Here is a 21,016-nt window from a genome sequence, read left to right as displayed (position 1 = left end):
TATTAGGTGACTGATTTACAAACGATATATACACTCATAGGTAAGAAATCTACTATATGGTAATCAGTTCTAACATCATGACTTTTCCGCATTTAAATCATACAAGTTTAATTCCAGTATCTTTAAAATTAGCAGTGAATGTGATTGGAGGGCGTATTTTGTCCTTTGTCCTGTCATTGAGGGTCCTGATAAAAAGATTCGTAACCTTTCTCTCTTGGGTTTTTTTTTGGGGGGCGGGCGTTTGTTTGTTTGTTTTCCCACTTTGTGTTGTGGTCTTTTTCGTTTGGTTGGCTTTTTCCTGCTCTATGGTTTTCTTTGCCTTTCCTCGAAGGGCTTTCCAGATGAGATTCCACATACTGTCTCCAGTGGAATCCCCTTGCAGGTCTACACTCATCATTTCAGAGAGGTCCATAGCGTCTCCCCATGCTCGGGTTTTCCCCACCAGCCCGGCGGTTCCTCCAGGCGGATCCGCGGTGCTTCCCGGGGCTCTTGTCCTGCACCACTCACGGTGATTACCGTCCCGTTCTCTCGCCGTGTTCCCTGAGGGTTGCAGTGGCACTTCTTCAGTGACACCCAGCCCTTCCCGCTCAAGGAATTTCCTCCCTTTTCCCCAGATCCAGCCCAGGGAAGCCTCCGCCCTGCCGAGTCCCCCCGCGGTGCCGCTGTGGCCGCTCCCGGGCCGGGCCGGGCCGAGCAGCAGCTGCAGCCCGGCGGGAGCTGCCGGTGGCACCGAGCCTGAGCGGCACCTCGGGGCTGAAGGCAGCGGGGAGCCGGTGAAGAGACGGTGGGGCTGAGGGGCCGGGGGAGCTGCGGGGGCTGTGGCGGCTGAGAGAAAGTAGCGGCGCTGAGGGGACAGGGGGAGCGGAGGTAGCGGAGGGACTGAGGGGACAGCGCGATGGCGGGAGGTGGCGGGGCTGGGGGACGGGGGGCTGAGGGCAATGGTGGGACTGAGGCGTGTGGGGGTTGCGCGCGATGGCGGCACTGAGGGCTTTGAGGGCTTTGAAGGCTTTGAGGGCTTCGCGGCTGAGGGCGGTGGTGGCGCGGGGGGGTTGAGGGCGATGGCAGCACTGAGGGCTCTAAGGGTTCGGCGGTTGAGGGCCGTGGTGGCACTGAGGGCGCTGGGGGCGATGGTGACGGTGAGGGCTCTGAGGGCTGGGCGGCTGAGGGCGATGGCGGCACGGGGAGCCTGAGGGGTTGGCTAAGGGCAATGGTGTGCTGAGGGCGATGGGGGCACTGAGGGCGATGGTGGCGTTGAGGGCTCTGAGGGCTGGGCGGCTGAGGGCGATGGCGGCGCTTAGGGTGCTGACAGCTGGGCAGCTGACGGCGATGGTGGCACTGTGGGCCATGGTGACACTGAGGGCGCTCAGGGCTGGGCGGCTTCAGGGCGATGGCGCCTCGGGCACTCTGAGGGCACTGGGCGCTGTTTGCAGCCGCAGAGCTCTCCCTGCCCGCAGCCATCAGCCCGAGCTCGGCAGCTGTTGAAGTTGTGTCAGACACTTGGAGGAGAAGCTTCCATCGCCCCACCCTGACATGGCCGCCTTGCCTGAGGTGGGTCTGCTCGATGGCAATGCTGCGGGCTGCACTGAGAGCTTTCTTGCAGGCTAGAGAAGGAAAGGCTTCTTTAATTCAGCTTTAATGGACACGGAAGGGTTTGCTTGGTACAGCAAGATTTTCAAGAGAAGAAGGAATCAAAAGTATCCCACATTAATGAGGATGAGACATGGTAGCCTGTATTACCCAAGTTAGGGTGCTCATTTTCATGGAACAAATACCTAGTGCAGGCATATCCGAGGCACAGGCCTTTTTCCATATTACTGTACAACTTTTCCGATGGATGTCTTTGTATTTCTATTTATTTGCAGACCCATTTCCTGGTAAAATGTATTATTATCAGGAAGGGCAGATGCAAGGCAGGGAGTGAGAGCTTCTTGAATTACCTATATCTTATTGCCAAGTGTGACTCCTTTGTGATACCAAATTTCAACGGCTTTTTTTTCTTAAATGGAGAAAACTTCGTAGGCTCTGAGCAATCATACATCTTTAGAGGTCTCATGCATATGCTAAGGCATGAGAGACAAATATTCTAGAACAGGTCTTAGTCAGAATGTGTTTCTTACTAAAGATCAGTTCCCGGGGCATCACTTTCACCCTTCACTGCATCTGTGGAACAGAAACATAACTTGCTTATCCAACTTCTTGGGGTTTTTCACCCTAAAGATTTTTGCCACATGCTGCAGGAAATATCCAATTTCAGTGCATGTTTGCCTGCAAACTACATCTGGAGCAGCAGCAGCAGCCTCCAGAGAGCAGCACATTAGAGTTTAATGTCTGAGCAGTTGGGTGCAGTGGGGTGAGGCTCCCAGCCAGAAATGTGTGGTTGTTCTGTGGGTTTGCAGCACATGGCCCTGGGCAGTGCCTGGAGGGAGATCTGTCCTTGCTCAGCCCTGTTGGGAGCAAGGAGAGCCCCTGGATTTCTGCTGGAGGATTTCTTCCAGCTGGTGGGATAGGCCAGGGCCAGGCTGTGAGGACATGAACTCTCACTTGGTGTCTTCTGGTTTGCTGAGTTTATGTTTGAAACCCTAAGGGGTCATTTTGTCAGAGCTCGAGCTTTACTTTGGCCACCTGAATTCAGAGTTAAAATCACTTGTCGTGAACCCTCAGGGCAGTGTTACACTCGTGTCACAGTCGTTGGTGAGTGGGGAAGAGCAGTTACTGTGTGCCTGAAGTGATTCAAGAAAATACTGAGTGATCTTTGGTGTGCTTGGTTTGTTTTTCCTTTGAAGGAGGATGTCAGTGTTGCCCCTGAGTGTGCAGGAGAGCAGCCTGGGAACCAGGCTGCAGCAGAGACAGCTTTGCCTGGCAACACCAGCAATGGCAGCAGTTCCCTGGAGCCAGAGGAGCCTGGTAAGAGGAGAGCCTTCATTCTTTGAGAGAGCTCTGAGAAGGCTGCTCTGAGCCACCCTGGGACAGGAGGGGAGATCTCCAGAGGGAGATTCTGGATTCCAGGGAATAGAGCTGGTTCTCAGCTGTGTCAGCTGGGAATGACTATGTTTAAAGCTCTTGTGGATGCCATTTGCACCCAATTGAGTGCTGTCAGTTCATGGGGAGACTTCAAAACTGTACCATTTGGAAAACTCCAGCAGGATTGCTGTTCTTTAGAGAGCAGCCTCAATTCCCAAGGGAGAGTCTGCCTTTGTGGCCAACTTTCCCAGTCCCTGGTGTTTGTACAGTTGCTGCCCAAGGCAAATGTGCACGAGGGCTGATCTGACCCCATGTTCCCTTGGCTCCCCAGAAATCCACCTGCTGTACCTGGCCAGGAGAGCTGCCCTGCGCAGGAGGAAGGGGCCGAGTGCCCAGGCTGGCCAGGCCCTGGCAGGTGACAGTGGTGACAATGGCAGCAGCTCTGCAGGGTCACAGCACCTTGTGCAGAGCCCTGACTGCTGCCCCGAGCACCCTGAGCTCCCTGCAGACACCAAGAGGCACAAGAGGGACCACAAGGAGAACCTGCCAGGTGACCTGGAGGTGCCCAGCCCTGCTGCCAGCCATTCCCAGCAGCACCTGGACTCAGCCCTGAGCAGGGAGCTGCTGCTGCCACCCTCGAGCCACCTGAGCCGTGAGACAGGGAACAGGGGGCTGGGGGATTGGGTGATGTGGGGTTTGAACACCTTTGGGGCCATGGAGATGAGAGTTCAGTCGTGTGCAGGGACAGCTGCAGCATCTGTCACTTGTGTGCAGAGGGGAAAGGACCTGCCAGGGAGGCTGCTGGCACTGCTTTCCTGCCACAGAACTGCAAGTTAGGCTGTTCTTCAGGAGGAGTGAATGGGGAGCTGAGAGCTGAGCAGACAAGTTCTTGGTTGTTGGAAAGCCACAGAACTTGTTGGGTTGTTTCCTTTCTAAGCCTGCTTGAGAGGATCTGGGATTTTCTAAGCCCTGAGAGAAGTACAACTGCTGACAAGGGAAATGTGCACACAGCTGATCTTGACTCTGTGTCCCTTTTTCTGGCTCTTCCTCCAGACTCTGCCAGGACAAGTGATGCTGCTTCTGGGTTGCTCCCAGGGAGTGAGGCTTCCCAGGCTCTTCCAGAGAAAGAGAAAGTGGTCACCACTCTGAGAATTTAGAGACTTTTGACTGAGGCCACCCACATGCACAGTCCTGCCTGATACTTGTTTCTTCATTTATTGTTAGCAGTGTTGTAATAACCCGAAGAAATTTTTAAACTGAGATGGATAGGTCAATACATTAGTGTACTGCAGGTGTAGCAATTTGCAACGAATTAAATTTTTTAATTGAAATGGGTGTTGATTTGTGTTCCTCAAAGCACTTAGCAGATGTAAACATTGTGATTCTGGAGGATTTTGAGCTAAAAAGGGGAACAACTCCAGGAAATGCTGCTGGCAGATGAATTTCTCTGACTTACCCAGCTATGCATGTCCCAGGCATGTGCTGCTTGTAGCAGATGCATCTTAGGGCGTTGGCTGGGCAAACACTTGGGTCTCCAGTGAGCTTTCTGTACTTCTCTAACACCCACAGAGGTGCAGAGCTGCTGCAAAATGCTGCAGGGCTCACACTGATACAGCCTGGCAGAACTTCCACTGGCCCAGCACAGAATGTGCTTCAGCTGCTCCTGCAAGTCCCTCTGCAGTGCTGAGGCCAAGGCACACTGCCCTGCTGGAAGCCAAGGCTGTGCCTTGCTGGCTGCATGTGCTGGCAATTTGCACTGTCCTGAGAGAGAGCAGGGAGGCAGAGTCATTCCTGTTAGCAGTTTGCAAAGCAAGGCTCTCAGTGCTTCTGTGTTTGTGTTAATAAGATGGGGAGGGAGGGGCTGTGTGCTTTATTGGAGGGTGAAGCAGTGTCTGAATTCTGATTCTTTCTGTTTTATTCTCTTGGATGACATATTTCCTGTCATAAGTCTGACAGCCAAGGACATGTTGAGAGTGCTCAGAATGCAGGACCTGTGACCTCAGCAGTACCAAGTGTCCCCTCTGAACCTGTTTGCCTTGAACAGAGTAAGCAAAGTTCAAGGCAAAGGTGTGTTCACAGCAAAGGTGTGAGCTCTCTTGGCTTCTTTTAGAGACAGGAAAAATACCAAACTCAAACATACTTGTTGAATTCTCTGGAAAATTGGACTTATTCAAGGAAGTAATATGTTGGGATATTTGTGATGTCAGAATGTGCAAATTTTCTGTTAATCATTCATTCAGACATTCGGCAAGCCAGAACCAGTAATGCTCTTACTATTTTTTTTTTTTTTTTTATTAACACAGCTGATTAAAATGAAATTCCTTGAAATTTTGGGTTCAATCTGGAACAGTGTCTCAAACAGGAGAATATTCATTTGAGGGAGGAACTGATTGCATTTGCACAGTTCCATGGTGCAAATGCACAATGTTCAGCACACAAATCCTTTCATTTCCTCTTCTGTAGTTAAAAGTAAACCACCTGCTTTGGAAGTGCAGCTCAAATGTACGTTTTTGTCATGTTTTGCTCAATGTATTTTTTGCATGAGCTGAAAACACTCAGCTGTCATTTGCTTTCTAGCATTCTTTGTAACTGTGGGTCTGAAAAAAGACCACAGGAATTTCTCCCCTCAACACAAAGTAAGTAGCAGAGCATTATAAAGACTCTGTGGCGACATTCATGTTTTGCTTTACGTGTAACTTTATTAAACGTGTACTTTGAAATCAGTTTTACCAAGCAGACTGTCAGTTCAGTTTCAGCACTTGCTCGTTAGCAAACTAGACAAACACCACCTCTGCAATGCTCTCCTTGTCTGTTATTCCACCTGAGCGAACTCCTTGCAGTTCCAGAGTTGCAAAGCAATGTAAGAAAATCATCAGGAGCTGTATCAGCGTTTAAACGGGCTGGTGCTCCCTGTCCTGGCCCGGAGCAGAGGAGCTGTGGCTGCTGCCCCGGGCACAGGGAGCTGTCCCCGCCGTCTGCTGCGGCTCCTCCGGGGCTGCTCCCGCTCTGCGGAGTTGGGCACAGCTCGGGGACAGCTGGGACTGCCCTGGAGGCTTCTCTGTGATGCTGCAGCTTCCTCCTGCACGCTGGAGCCTGCGGGGCCACCGGCAGGAGTCCTGTCCCGAGACCTGGTGCGGCTGGAGCTGCCGGAGCCGCCGGAGCTGGCGCCGTTGTCCTCTCCGGCAGCGCGGAAGCGCAGCAGCCTCTTGGCCTCCTTGCAGCAGCGGCTCACAATGACGGGGATGAGGCCACTGACCAGCGGTGCCGCGTGCTCCTCGAGGCGGCTCTGCAGCTTCTGGACCAGGATGGCCTCATCCGGACCGTGGAGACACAGATCGTGCAGGATGTCGCTCTTCGCCACCTCCGCCAGCCACCAGCGCTCCCGGAATATTGCCCGCAGCCTCCGGCGCAGCCAGGGCCGCACGGGCTCCAGGAGGTGCTGTGCTTGACGGAGGAGTCCTGCCCACTCCTCGGGCAGGAGGCCACCCACGGACTGCAGTCCCGAGGGCCCCGCCTCGGCCGGGGACAGTGTCCCCTCTGGAGGAGGTGCAGGGGACACCACTGTCCCCTCTAGATGAGGTGCAGGGGACGTTGCAGGGCCACCGGGGCTGTTCTGGTCCGGGTGGCCGGCAGCTCTCTCTGCCTGGCCGCCGGTCTCTGCCGGCTCGGCGGGAGAGGTGATGACAAACTGCACGTAGTCCTGCTCGCCCCGCTCCGAAAACCGGACGGTCTCCGTGGGTGTTCTGCAGAGCGGGCACGAGGGGTTGGTGTTTGCCCAGCGCAGGATGCAGCCCAGGCAGAAGCGGTGGCCGCAGGGCAGAGCAGAAGCCGCGTCATCCCAATGCTCCTGGCAGATGGGGCAGTTGCTGTCTGTCCCTGTGGCCATTGCTGTGCTCTGCAGTGTGCTGGGGACAGCTGAGCACCGGGAGCTGCTCCCCTCGCTGGTGTCACACGCCGCGGGAGGGACAGGCCATGGTCACTGGCTGCGCCTGGGAAAGGAAAGAAAGGCAAGAAATGCCCAGGGCCCTGGAGAAGGACACCCTCCTGTCTCCCTGAGCCACATCAGCTGCCCCACGGCCACTGCAGGGACACAGGGCTGTCACCCTTGATGCAGCTCCAAGCAGGCAGGGCGGGGAGACAGGAGCGATGGCTCTGGGATGGGCACTGGCAGCTGCTGAATTCTGTGAATGCAGCCCCCAACACATCACCCAGCACTGGGAAAGGCCAGGCTTCGCCCTGCACACCTCACAGTCTTGCTTGGCAGAAGTCAAGGCTTGGCCCAGACTGGCCCAGGCTCTGCTCATGCCCAAGTGTCATCAGCAATGGAGGTGATGTCACAATCTGCCACTTGTGATGTCACCCTCCACCACCCAGTGATGTCACAATGGGATGTGTTCCCCCTGAGCAGTGCATCTGTCAGGAGAAAAAAGAAAATACTTTTTCTTGTTTTCAACTTCTGCATCTCTGTATTGTTCTCCCTTGGTCCCCTGTGTCACACTTCCCTGGTCCTGCGTGTCATCCCTGTTCCCGACACATTGCCAAGGTCTCCTGAGAGCAGGAGTGTGCTGGGAGCAGTCAGCATGGTCTCCCTTCAGCTCAGTGACCCCTCTGCCCCTCACTGCCCTGGCCTGGCCAATGCTGCCATTTGCAGGACATGGTGGGTGGCCCTGGGTGAGAGTGTCCCACCCCTGTGGGTTGTACCCCTGCCGCAGGGAGAATCAGAAAGGAAGGGTTTGCTCTGAGCCATCCACTCCCACTGGCATTTGCCCACAGTGCCAGGTCCATCTCCTCTTCCCAAGTCTCCACATTTCAGGAAAGCAGCACATTGGTGCTCCCCAGCAATGGAGCCACAACTGCAGGAAGGATCTGGAGTTGCTGTCCCTGCACAGTGGGGTACAAGTGCCCTTAGATGTGGAGAGCCCAGGATCCATCACCACAGTCAGCCCTACTATCCCAACATCCCTTTTCTCAGGCTGCTGTCATCATTTGGAGTCATCAGCACTTCAAGCACTTCTTTTTTCCAGTGGAAGAGCACTCTGTGTTAGCCTGAGGGCTGCTGCTGTGAGCCCTGTGAGGCTGCAGTGCGCATCTAGCACATATCTGCCCATGAACATCTCCTCAGCTGACACCTGGGCTCTACTCACAGAGCTTCTGCTCTGCCTCCCTGGCAGAGGCCATCACACCCAGGCCTTTCAGGCCACTCTCTGCACAAGATTCCTCCCGTTTCGTTTAAACTCTGAGCTTCTCTGTGCAGATCCCCAGGATCAGGAGTGATGGGCACAAGGACACTTTGTACCAGTTTTTAGGGCTGTGTGACACTTCTGTCTTGTTTGCCAGTGACACAGGTCCCCTCGGTGCTGTCCAGCTGATGTGGGACTCCAAATGCAAGAAGGAGTTCTCTCTGCCATCTGTTCTGGCAGCAGCTCTTTCACTGGCACAATTACTAGGCCACATATCCACACTGGGAATGCTCCTGAGATAAGGAGACATTTCAGATTACAACATCTTGGTCCCTGCTGGGCATTGCTGGAAGTGTGGCTGGGAGTGTCCATGTGACCACTGTGACCTCATTGGTGACATCAGCTCTGCAAACCTGTGCTGTAACAAAGGGCTACAACCTGCCCACTGTGACCTCACTGGGGATGTTGGTCCTTCCAAGCTCTGGTGTCACAAGGGGCTTCCCCAGCCCACTGTGACCCTGGTTCTGCAAAGCTCTGCCATCACAAGAGCTTCCAGCCCAGCCCACTGTGACCTCACGGGGGATGTCAGTGGTGTGACTCTCTGGTGTAATCAAGAGCTGCACCCTGTCCTTGTGACCTCACTGGTGACATCAGCTCTGCAAAGCTGTGCTGTAACAAAGAGCTCCAACCTGCCCACTGTGACCTCACTGGGGATGTTGTTCTGGGAAGCTCTGGTGTCACCAATGGTTTCACCTGACCTACTATGACACTGCTAGTGACATCAGCTCTGGGAAGCTCTGGTGTCACCAGGGGTTGCACCAGCCAAGTGTGAGGTCACTGTTGATGTTGGCTCTGTGAAGCTCTGGCGTCACAAAGGGCTACCGAGGTCTACTGTGACCTCACCACTGATGTGGCTCTGTGAAGCTCTGGCATTTCAAGGGACTCCCCCAGCCACCTGTGACATCACTGGTGACACTCACACTGCAAAGCTCTGCCACCACGAGAGCTTCCATCCTGGCCCACTGTGACCTCACTGGGGATGTTGTGGCTCTGTGAAGCTCTGGTGGAACGAGAGGCTTCCTCCAGCCAAGTGTGACCTCACTGGTGATGTTCGTCCTGCAAAGCTCTGACCTCACAAAGGGCTCCCCCGGGCCACAGTGAGCTCAGTGCAGCCGCGGTGTCCCCGGGGCTGCCCCGCTGGGCTATAAAAGCGGGCGCACCCCGCCGCCCCCGCCCGCGGCAGCATGGCCCGCTACCGCCGGCGCTCCCGCAGGAGCCGCAGCCGCAGCCGCAGCCGCAGCCGGCGCCGCCGCCGCTCCCGCCGCCGGGGCGTGCGCAGGAGGCGCCGGGCCTCCCGCCGCTCCAGGTACCGCCGGCGCCGCCGCAGCAGCCGCAGACGCCGCCGGCGCTGAGCCCAGCAGCGGCACACGAGCGGCCGAGGAGCGGCAGAGCAGAGCGCGGCTGCGGCGCGGGGCTGGCGATGCCAATAAAGGCCAGCAATGCTTATCAGCCTCTGCGTGTCCATGCCTGTCGCTGCGTGTTCCTTGGTGTCCCTGTGTGTCCCTGCCTGTCCCAGGGTGTCCGTGGCTGTCACTGCGTGTCCATGCGTGTTCCTGCCTGTCCCTGCGTGTCAGTGGCTGTGTCCCTGTGCACCGCAGCCCCTGTCCCTCCCGCGGGAAGGCTCCTCTCCGGAACGAGCCGCTCACAAACAGGGCTCTGATCCCAGCACAGCAAGCCTTGACTCCCAGACCCCTCCAAAGCTTTCTCTGGCCTGGCGGCACAGACACCGAGTGTTACACATGAGCCTCACTTGTGCAGAACTGTACATCCCGTGCTGTTCTTGTTCTGAGCTGCTGGGGGCAAAAACGGGCTGGGGTTGGGTTGAGGTCAATGTCGTTACTGGAAGTTTATCCTGAAGTCTCTGTCAGTGTCAAATCTCCCTTGAGGAGGTGTTGGGGCCCTGAATAGCCAAGTGAAGAGAACAGAGAATGAGGTGTGCAGAGCTCTCAGGTCATCAAATCCAAACGTTCTCCCAGTTATTCCAATCCCACACCAAAACTGTGTCCCAAAAGCCCTTTTTTAAACCCCTCCAGGAATGGTGACACCACCACTGCCCTGGGCAGTCTGTTCCAATGTTTGACAGTATTACTGGTGAAGAAACCTTTCCTAATAGCCAACTTAAGCCTTTCCAGGCACAGCTCTAGGCACTTGCTTCTCATCCTGCAGCTTTTTCCCTGGCAGAAGAGCCTGGTGCCAGCTGGTTACAGCATCCTCTCAGGAAGTTGTGGAGAGGGAGATGTTCTCCCTGAGCCTCCATTTCTCCAGGCTGAGCCTCCCTGTGCCCTTAGCCTCTCCTAGCACTTGGGCTCTGGAGCCTTTTCCAACTTCATCACCTCTTTGTGCTCCAGCATGTCCGTGTGTTGCAGTGTGGGGCCCAAAACTGACCCCAGGATTTCAGGTGCAGTGCCCAGCACAGCAGGTGCAATGGTCATTTCCCGGGCCCTGCTGCCACACCTTTCCTGATCCAAGCCAGGAGCCACTGGCCTCCTTGGCCACTCTTTAAAGTCTGGCTGGTGTGGAGCCTTAGGCCACAGACTCTCAAATTAAAGCTCAACCCAATGGCAGTAGACACTGGCACTGTGGTACATTGTGCTAATGCTTGCCACCCCTTTGTCCTGTTCACTCATACTCCACTGATTCATTCCAAATAGCAGTCACCACTTCAATAGGAAACATTTGTCTCTCTGGAGACAGGCAGGGCTATGCCTTTCTCAAAGGCTCCTGAATGATGCTGAACATTTGGAAAGTGGAAGCAGCAATTCATAGTTGGTCACTCAATGTTCCAGGGAACTAAACATCAATTAGAGCGATACCCAAATGAGCTGGAAGATAAACTTTCTAACACAGTTTGAAGCATTAGAAAGCACACATTCTTTACCAGTGTGAGACACATAGAAGTATATCTCCTTGACTCTGATGTGTGTGGGCAAACTTTACAACAGGGCATTAATTCCATCACAATCATGCATACTCATTACAACTTGCAAAAAAAAAATCACTGCAGTCCTCTTTAGGTGTTTCTCCACTGTTTCCAGCTACATTCATCATCCTGTGTGCATAAATGCATACCTTTACATTCCTTTATCTCTTTTGACACTTGCTCTTTAAGCTCTATCCAGCACCTTCAGGGAAACTGAAAATTTCTATTCTGTGTGTTATTTGTCAGGACAAACTACTTTGCTGTTGTTCAGCATGAGATTTTGGGCACTGCATGTCTGTCTCAGGTACTGAAATCTCAAGCATAAACAGCAGGAGCAGAAGGACTGCACGGCAATGAAGAGGCTCTCCGAAATCCCTTTTGCCAGAGCAGATGCCCAGGGGATTTCTAACCCTGAGCAACAGCAGGGAGCCCCAGGGCAGAGCATGGTCCTGCCTTCAGGGCTGGGGGCAGCTGGGCTCAGAGCTGTCCATGGTGCCCAGAGAGCCTCTGGGGACATGCTGGGTGTCCCCAGTCCCCTGCTCCACCCGTGTCCTTCGTGGCTCTGCTGGACAGCCAGACCAACATGGACATGGCTAAAGGGATGCATTGAGGCCATTCCAGGATGGAATCAAGCTCAGCTGGTTCAGTCTTGTATTATAGTATATGCTAAGTTAGGAGGAGGAAAACTCAGCTTGTGCTTCATATTCTCTTCAAACACCCTTACCTCATCATTAGTTCCTCTGTGTGACTGGTATCGATTCACTTGGAATTAAATCAGTAACTGTGTAGGGCTTCTGTGTTACTTGGATGTTCTCTAATAGCAGCAGCCTTTAAAAGAACAAGGAAAAAACGAAAAAAGAAAATACATAATTTGTTTTTGCCTATGTCTTATATAGTGTTGGTTAAACTGAGATGCTGAGATGTTGCTTGTGGAAATTAAATTGAATAATTTGTTACACAGTGATCTCCTGATCCTGCTGAAGTTCACGTGCCAGGTGTCTTCAACTTTAAAGAGCAAATGTGTGTTTGATCATTGCAAAAACAGGCAAATAAAGAGTATTGTCTGGATATCCAGTGCTGAAGCTGGGAAGGACGGTGTAATGGCACATCCCAAGTGGAACTGGTACTCAGGAACACCCACCAGTGCTGGATGCTCAGACACAGTGAGACCAGAACAGTTCATGCTGAACTTTTCACTTTTCTGCTTTGCAGGAACTGTCCCCAAAGTTGAGATTTGTGTGATAAAATAGAGCCCTGGGCATCCTGAGAATCCTCAGGTGCTTCTGGGCTCCAGGCCTCCAGTTCCTCTCTCTTGGCTGCCACTTCCATTACACATGTGGTAAAATCACCTCCATGGTTCTCAACAGGAAACTCACATTGCTGGGTGCCAATTATTAGTGATGTCCTTGCTATGAATGGAAAGAAACAGCCAATTCTATTGTTTTTTTCTTTACAGACTACTCTGAAAGGAGAAAAAAAAAAAAAGTTGTAATTAAACTTTTAAAAATATTTTTGGTGGAGAACTATTAACATCCAGAAACTTAATGTTTTAATTCTTTTTTCATTGCCTGCACTATGTCTGAAACTGGTGTTTTTAGGACATCAGGGATCACCCTTTGATATTTGTTCAGCTTCTTTTATTAAGTGACCAAATGCCATCCATGCATTTTGACAAGAACAGGAGTCAAGTCACAGAGAGCAGCAGAAGGACCTTTTGTTTCTGCTTCTGTTACAGACAGACCAGACTATGACTGAGCATTTTGAAAGTGGATAATGATTCTGAAATTGGCCAGACATAAACTGGCACAGTTTGGGTATTAGAAAGCAGCTGCTCTTTACTGTAGCACTCAGGAGATCCTTCTTCCAGCTGAGTGTGACAAGTGCTGTGTGAACAGAGATTTTATCATACACTCTGATTCCATATTCATCAGCTATCCTCCCTTCCTTGACTTTATTTGATATGGTATCACCTCTTACCAGAAGTACAATATGGGTCTTTGGGGTCTATCTTCAATGTCCAGTGTCCTTTTTAGATGGCTCAAGCCCTGCTTTTGAGTAAGTGCAGTATCATTGCTGTTCTGTTCTATTGTCCTTATCAAGCCCTACCTTCCTTGAGACTAAGTTCCTTATAGAAACTGGTCTCATAATATCTATATTTAATTTATAGCATAAGGCACTACAACAGCTACAATGCTGAATCATGATGCAAGCGAAAACCATGCAGCAATTATTGTGGTGATGATTATAAAGATGTTATAACCAAGTCCAGCTGGGTACCTGTGAGGTAAATTTGGTCCAGATTTCTTCAAATCCCCAGGAGGTGTTGTCTTGACCTTTGCATTGTAGAAAGTTGTCAATAGTACTTGGAAAGGTCCCTTCCACTTTTACAGGAGTGGAACAATTCCCCAGTCTTTCAAGCAGAGCCAAGCTCCTGGTTGGAACTCGTGCCCTGGTGTGTCCAATCCCATCAGTCTGGAGATCTCCACTGCTTGCTGCAAACCCTGTAAAGTCTTACTAAGATAAATGAGGCAATTATTCAAATAAACCTCTCTTTTTATGTGTGTGTTTCCTGGAATGTGGCTCTTGGTTGGGTTGACAATAGAGCAGCTCACAGGGGCTGATTTTGCTGATGCCCCCCAGCTGAATTCTAATCTAAAGTAGAGCTTGGACTAGGTAAGGCTTGGACCTGTCAAGGAGGTTTCCTGACATGTTTTACCCAATTTCAATTCTATGCTATCATTTATTCTCTCTACTTTGCCAATAGCTTGGTGTCTATAAAGAGTATGAAGATCCCAAGCTATTCCCAAGGCTTTCCCAACCTGTTATACCACTTCTTCAATGAAGTGGGAACCTCTGTCTGCTGACATTCCCAAAGGTACCCCAAATCCAGCTATTATTTGATTCAACAGTACTTTGGTCACTTGCCAAACCTGGCTGGTGTGACGAGGGCTATGTGGAAAAGGTATCCACCAGAACTAGGAGGGGTTTATACACCCTTTTCTGGGAACATTTCCAGGTTTTATGGCTCCTAGTACTACTTTGATAGCCATGTTAGCATTGTTTGTTTTATAAATTGTTGGATTTTTGATTGTACAATTTGAGCCATTTTAGACCCAACTATAGATTTTTGCAAATGTTACAAAAGTTTTTCAGTACTCCAATGAGTGGCTTTGTGTTTGCAATCCATTATTTCACACAAGATTGGTTCTGGGACTACTCTTTGCTCAGCTGGGGTAACTGCCCATCCTCATGGGCAGTTTTTAAGGTTCCAATTAATCAATGAATTGACAGTCTCCAGCACTATACTCTGTTTTTTTTCTGCTGGGAAAGGTATCTCTGGCAGGGGTATTAAACATAAAACTTTGTTTTCTAGTATGCCTTTTTCTGCAGCCTCTTTGGCAGCCTTATCAGCTTAAATGATTCCCCAATTCCAGTTTGGTCTTACCTGCTCGGTGTGTTCTGCAAGGCATGATGGCAACTTCTGCTGGTTTCTGGATACTTTTGAGTAAATCCAAGATTTGTTTTCCATTTTTGATCAATGTGCCTTGAGATATTAAAAGGCCTTTCTTTCCAGATGGCCCTGTGTGCACTGACCACTCCCAAAGCATATTTTCAATCAGTCCAGATGTTAACTCATTTTCCTGTACTCAATTCCAAAGCTCAAGTGATGCAATTAGTTCTGCTTTCTGGGCAAAACACTGGAGGGTAGCACCCCTGATTCAATTCCCTCATGGTCTGGGGTCACTGCTCATCAAGAGAGTCATTTTCCATCTCAGACAAAGCTGCTCCCATCGGTAAACAATTCCCAATGAGGTGACACCATCCCACCATCCTGAGAAATGCACACAACTCTCTTACCATTCGTGGCTGTGGGAGTTGGCAAATTGCTTCTTTTCATCCCTGTCCCTCCTTTGTCCCTGGAGAATTTTGAATCCCAAGCAGGTTACTGTGGTCTGGGCTATTTGTGCTTTGTCTTTAGATACTCTATATTCACTTGGTCCCAGGAAATTCCACAGTGCCACAGTCTGATCCAAATATTGCTGTTTAGTTTCACTGGCTATCAGAATGTCATCTCCAGACTGGAACAAGACTCTCAAGAGGGTTCTGATGTTTCCATTCCTCCAGTTCTTTTGCCAATTGATTTGAAATATGGTGGGGCTATTTTTAAATCCCTGTGGTAGCACCATCCAAGTCAGTTGGGTTCATCTCGCTGGGTGTGATTTTTCTCCATTCAAAAGCATCCTACTTTTTGGGGAGATGTTTAAAACAAATTTTTCCTATGCTGCTTATAGAACAGTGTTTTAACTGTTTTCCTTGATTTGCCTCTTCAAGAGGCAGCACAAAAGGGTCTGAGGGGGTTGGATTCAAGCCACAGGCTCTCTGCCATTCTGGAAGATTCCACAAAGTGACAAACATTTCAGCATACATCACCTCATCCCATTTCTGCTCCTGCCTTAAAAACAACATTAACTGTAACAATAAATTGTAAATCAAGGCTCCATTTTGTGGCCATTTTTCCCCCAGAGCTGAGTTTGTACAATGGCCACCACTGATTACAATACTTAATCAAATTCTCCCTGGTCACTGTTCCCCCAGGGGGCCCCACTATCTGTCCCCAATGTTGCAAAATGCAACATTGTGTGGATTGTCCCAGAATGCCCCCTCCTTTAGCTTGTTCAATACTCATCTCTGAATAGTAGATACAAAATGCAAGAGAAATAGAAATAGAAATAGAAATAGAAATAGAAATAGAAATAGAAATAGAAATAGAAATAGAAATAGAAATAGAAGTAGAAATACAAATACAAATACAAATACAAATACAAATAATACAAATACAAAACAATTATTGATCAACAAAACCAAGTTAAATACCAAATACCAGAATACGAAAAAGCCCCACCCAACTGTGCTGGAAGATTCACACATCTTATGTGGGCAGAATTCCCAAAAGAATGCCTTATTTTCTAATGGGGTATTACTCTTGTCCCAGACTGGTCTGGAGGTCTGCGGTCTTCCCCAGGAAAGTCCCAGTTCCAGCATGAAGATCCAGAGACCTCTCGGATCTACAGGAGATCAGGCTGAGCATCCCATGTGGAGGTGCCAAAAACGATACTGAAATGGAAACTTTTTAACACAGTTGAGTATTAGCAAGCAGCCATTCTTTATTGCTGCACACTGAGCACTCAGGCAATCCTTCCTCCATTCGAGTGCGACAAGTGCTGGGTGAACTGATTACATATTCATTACCTATCCCCACTTCCTAGACTTTCTTTGACATGGTCACACCCCTTATCAGAAGTCCTATATGGTTCTTTGGGATCTGTCCCAGAGGCTCAGAACAGGAGCAGCACGGGATGTACAGTTCTGCACAAGTGGGGCTCATGTGTCACACTCGGTGTCTGTGCCGCCAGGCCAGAGAAAGGTTTGGAGGGGTCTGGGTGTCAAGGCTTGCAGTGCTGGGATCAGAGCCCTGTTTGTGAGCGGCTCGTTCCGGAGAGGAGCCTTCCCGCGGGAGGGACAGGGGCTGCGGTGCACGGGGACACAGGGACAGGCAGGAACACGAAGGGACAGCCATGGACACGGAGGGATGGCCAGGGACACGGAGGGATGGCCATGGACACGCATGGACAGCCAGGAACACGGAGTGACAGCCATGGACACCCTGGGACAGGCAGGGACACGCAGGGACAACCAGGAACACGCAGCGACAGGCATGGACGCGCAGAGGCTGATAAGCATTGCTGGCCTTTATTGGCATCGCCAGCCCCGCGCCGCAGCCGCGCTCTGCTCTGCCGCTCCTCGGCCGCTCGTGTGCCGCTGCTGGGCTCAGCGCCGGCGGCGTCTGCGGCTGCTGCGGCGGCGCCGGCGGTACCTGGAGCGGCGGGAGGCCCGGCGCCTCCTGCGCACGCCCCGGCGGCGGGAGCGGCGGCGGCGCCGGCTGCGGCTGCGGCTGCGGCTGCGGCTCCTGCGGGAGCGCCGGCGGTAGCGGGCCATGCTGCCGCGGGCGGGGGCGGCGGGGTGCGCCCGCTTTTATAGCCCAGCGGGGCAGCCCCGGGGACACCGCGGCTGCACTGAGCTCACTGTGGCCCGGGGGAGCCCTTTGTGAGGTCAGAGCTTTGCAGGACGAACATCACCAGTGAGGTCACACTTGGCTGGAGGAAGCCTCTCGTTCCACCAGAGCTTCACAGAGCCACATCCCCAGTGAGGTCACAGTGGGCAGGTTGGAGCCCTTTGTTACAGCACAGCTTTGCAGAGCTGATGTCACCAGTGAGGTCACAAGGACAGGGTGCAGCTCTTGGTTACACCAGAGAGTCACACAACTGACATCCCCCGTGAGGTCACAGTGGGCTGGGATGGAAGCTCTTGTGATGGCAGAGCTTTGCAGAACCAGGGTCACAGTGGGCTGGGGAAGCCCCTTGTGACACCAGAGCTTGGAAGGACCAACATCACCAACGAGGTCAGTGAGCTGGGGAAGCCCCTTGTGACACCAGAGTTTCCCAGAGGTGATGTCACCAATGAGGTCACAGTGGCCACATGGACACTCCCAGCCACACCTCCAGCAATGCCCAGCAGGGACCAAAATGTAGTAATTTGAAATGTCTCCTCATCTCAGGAGCATTCCCAGTGTGGATATGTGGCCTAGTAATTGTGCCAGTGAAAGAGCTGCTGCCAGAACAGATGGCAGAGAGAATTCCTTTTTGGAGCCCCACATCAGCTGGACAGCACGGAGGGGACCTGTGTCACTGGCAAACAAGACAGAAGTGTCACACAGCCCTAAAAACCGGTACAAAGTGTCCTTGTGCCCATCACCCCTGATCCTGGGGATCTTCAGAGAGGAGAAGCTCAGAGTTTAAACGAAAAGGAAAGGATCCTGTGCAGGGAGTTGCCTGAAAGGCCTGGGTGTGATGGCCTCTGCCAGGGAGGCAGAGCAGAAGCTCTGTGAGTAGAGCCCAGGTGTCAGCTGAGGAGATGTTCATGGGCAGACATGTGCTGCATGCACACTGCAGTGTGATGCTAGTGTGGCATCAAAGAGCAGGGATCCTTTATTTGACCATATATATGGGCGATAACTCCATATAGCCACACGCTGAGTACAGAAAAAGCTCCTATTTATACACTGTATTTTACATCCAGATTGATTTTCCTGGAATAAACAGGAATACTGTGTTGTTGAGGAACAATGTATATTCTGCAGAAGTAGTACTTTTTTCTAAAATCTTGTGGAAATGCTCCCATGGAGAAGCAATTAACAGAAGCAAACTAGGGATTTAAGTTCCTAAACTGTCAGAAGACAGTGTGCTCACCAGAAAATGCTCTGCTATAGTCTTGGGCGAGGAATGGCTCAGTATTGATAGCTGTGTTCTAAAGGTCAGCATCCTCCCAGGCTGTAAGAATCATGTAATTTTTCATCACCTATTTACTGGATTGTTCATACAGTTAAGGAGCAGATTTCAGAGCCTTGCTGAAAAAAAAAAAAAAGTTATGTTTCACAGATGCTTGCCACACATCAGTAAGGTCATTAGTCATATATTTTGGCATAGTTCTGCTGGAATGATATTCTCTTGCAAAACTCTCCTAACATGGGCAAAATCAAATTCATTTATTGCTGGTTTGGACAGTGAGAAACAAAGACAAGTTTTCTAACCTGTTCATCAGAAGAAAATTTCAGATTGCTTTTGTTATCATATGCACAGCGTATCTGAGTTGTTCTGTATCCTTCAGTGAGATATCCACCAGTGACTGAAACTATGATCACTGTCACAGACCAGAGATGGTCTCGCTCCTCTCTCCTTCCAAAGCAGGGACACCTCTTTGGTAAGACCTGCAGCTGCCTTGGAACACTCCTGGAACACCTGTACCCAGTTCTTGCAGAGTGCATGCTTGCAGGTTGCTTAGGTCAAAAGAACTGGTCAGGGGGTTTTCCCATGGGCAGAGAACTGCCCATCATCTGCTTTATCAGAATAAAGGGCAAAGGCTTTGGCTTCCTTCAGTCACAGGTGTCTAAAGCTGAAGATATTTGCCCCAAAAATCAAAGACTGTTTAGAGGAGGGTGGTGACACCTGTCTGCAGAACTGCCCATGGGTCAAGGCAAAGTCCTGCTGCCCAGAGCCCCAGCCCAAGGTGTCCCTGGAGCTTTACCCCATCCTCCACCTGCTCTGGTGGTGCTGCCCAGTGACCCTGAGCACAGCAGAAGGCATTCCCAAGATACAGGACCCCGGGGAGGCACAGCATCAGCTCCTACACATATTTCCACTCCAAGAATAGCTCCACAGGCCAGCACAGACAAATTCTGTAGCTGTGGCTTCACAGAAGCTGCTGGCAGTGCTGTGACAGCCTTTGTCACCAAGCAAAAGCATCTGCAAGGGCAGCATGGTGTAGAGATGCCTCTCAAAAAACAGTGGACACCTTCAAACAGCATCTGACAGAGCTAATGAAGAGGCACTAAATTACTTTGGAATGGGTCAGACGATAACAACTTGTGTATGTGAAAATAAGAGACAAAAGGGAAAGGGAAAGGGAAAGGGAAAGGGAAAGGGAAAGGGAAAGGGAAAGGGAAAGCAAAAGGGAAAGGGAAAGGGAAAGCAAAAGGGAAAGGGAAAGGGAGAAGACAGAATCCTTGGAAATTCTGATTTTATCTACAGGGCATTTTCTGACACTCTCTGTCACTACCTAAAGCCTCTAGATTACAGAGCAGGGAAATCCTCGTTGTTCAGGTCCTGGTCATGATAGTCACAGACAACTTTTCAGCTTCTCAGCATGTCTGCATCTGCTGACACAGTGATTTTGGCACAAAATCCTCTATTATCATTGGAAAACTAAAGGAAATAGGAAGTTTCTACCTGTTGGAAGGTCTTCTCTGTGCACCCTGAAGGGCTCTGCCTCTTTCTTTCTCAGCAGCACCTCAGCAGCAACAGCCAGAGGCAAAGAAGGACAAGGAAGGGTGCCTAGCTGATTTGTCTGACAATTTAACAACACTTGCAAACAAGAGCTGTGCCCATTTACAGCATCGGTACAATGGCAAGTCCTTACTGAGGATAAAGAGCTGTGTCACTTGTGTTTAGTGCACATCCCATTAATGGCACAGGGGGTTTTCAACCTGCAGATGTGACCTCTATGATGACAGTCTGTTCATCCCTCAGGGAGGTTTGTACCCACAAGGACACAGGGTCTTGCCAACAGACCACACTTTGTTCTCATGTCCAAAAAATCCAGGCAAAATTAATTCTTTAATTAACATTTGCCTTTTGGTGTCAAACCAAAGCTATAACTGTAACTGTTAACAGGAACGACTCTGCCTCCCTGCTCTCTCTCAGGACAGTGCAAATTGCCAGCGCATGCACTCAGCAAGGCCCAGCCTTGGCTTCCAGCAGGGCAGTGTGCCTTGGCCTCAGCACTGCAGAGGGACTTGCAGGAGCAGCTGAAGCACATTCTGTGCTGGGCCAGTGGAAGCTCTGCCAGGCTGTATCAGTGTGAGCCCTGCAGGATTTTGCAGCAGCTCTGCACCTCTGTGGGTGTTAGAGAAGTACAGAAAGCTCACTGGAGACCCAAGTGTTTGCCCAGCCAACGCCCTAAGATGCATCTGCTACAAGCAGCACATGCCTGGGACATGCATAGCTGGGTAAGTCAGAGAAATCCATCTGCCAGCAGCATTGCCCTGGAGTTGTTCCCCTTTTTAGCTCTCCCCTAGGGAACTTGTTCTGGATTTTAGAATTATTGACACCGTGTGTTGGGCTATCAAAAATCAGTGGTATCACTGCCCAGCTTTTCTGGAGGTGAGTGATCTGCTGGGCATGCTTGGCTATTTTCTCCCACTCACCTTCACTCCTTGCCAAAATCCTCCAGAATCACAATGTTTACATCTGCTAAGTGCTTTGAGGAACACAAATCAACA

At 51.0% G+C, this 21,016-nt stretch overlaps 2 protein-coding genes across 6 annotated transcripts; one reads left to right on the top strand and one right to left on the bottom strand.

Annotated features, from left to right (window-relative positions):
• Positions 1-658: 658 nt before the first annotated feature.
• Positions 659-4,264, top strand: LOC146424232 (uncharacterized). 5 transcript variants are annotated; one of them, XM_085042546.1, is made up of 5 exons: positions 659-784; positions 1,455-1,548; positions 2,784-2,904; positions 3,293-3,613; positions 4,015-4,264. In XM_085042546.1, exons 2-5 carry the CDS (start codon positions 1,531-1,533, stop codon positions 4,116-4,118), a joined length of 564 nt encoding a protein of 187 aa, XP_084898672.1. In that variant the 5' UTR covers positions 659-784; positions 1,455-1,530; the 3' UTR covers positions 4,119-4,264. The 5 variants fall into 5 exon arrangements, with proteins under 5 accessions (XP_084898672.1, XP_084898669.1, XP_084898673.1 ...); XM_085042543.1 differs by having other exon boundaries at positions 660-784; positions 1,431-1,548; XM_085042547.1 differs by lacking the exon at positions 659-784 and adding an exon at positions 789-867 and having other exon boundaries at positions 1,431-1,548; positions 3,293-3,511.
• Positions 4,265-5,765: 1,501 nt separating this feature from the next.
• LOC146424231 (uncharacterized) lies at positions 5,766-7,307 on the bottom strand. Its single transcript, XM_085042424.1, has 2 exons — positions 7,206-7,307; positions 5,766-6,950 (listed from the first exon to the last, which is right to left on the bottom strand). Exon 2 carries the CDS (start codon positions 6,845-6,847, stop codon positions 5,846-5,848), a length of 1,002 nt encoding a protein of 333 aa, XP_084898550.1. The 5' UTR covers positions 6,848-6,950; positions 7,206-7,307; the 3' UTR covers positions 5,766-5,845.
• Between the last annotated feature and the right edge of the window lie 13,709 nt (positions 7,308-21,016).

Source organism: Lichenostomus cassidix, chromosome Z (assembly GCF_008360975.1).
Source record: "Lichenostomus cassidix isolate B80296 chromosome Z, HeHo_3.0, whole genome shotgun sequence".
In the NCBI taxonomy this organism is placed as follows: domain Eukaryota; kingdom Metazoa; phylum Chordata; class Aves; order Passeriformes; family Meliphagidae; genus Lichenostomus; species Lichenostomus cassidix.
Note: the sequence above shows the minus strand (reverse complement) of the source record. Positions and strands in the feature narration are given on the sequence as shown.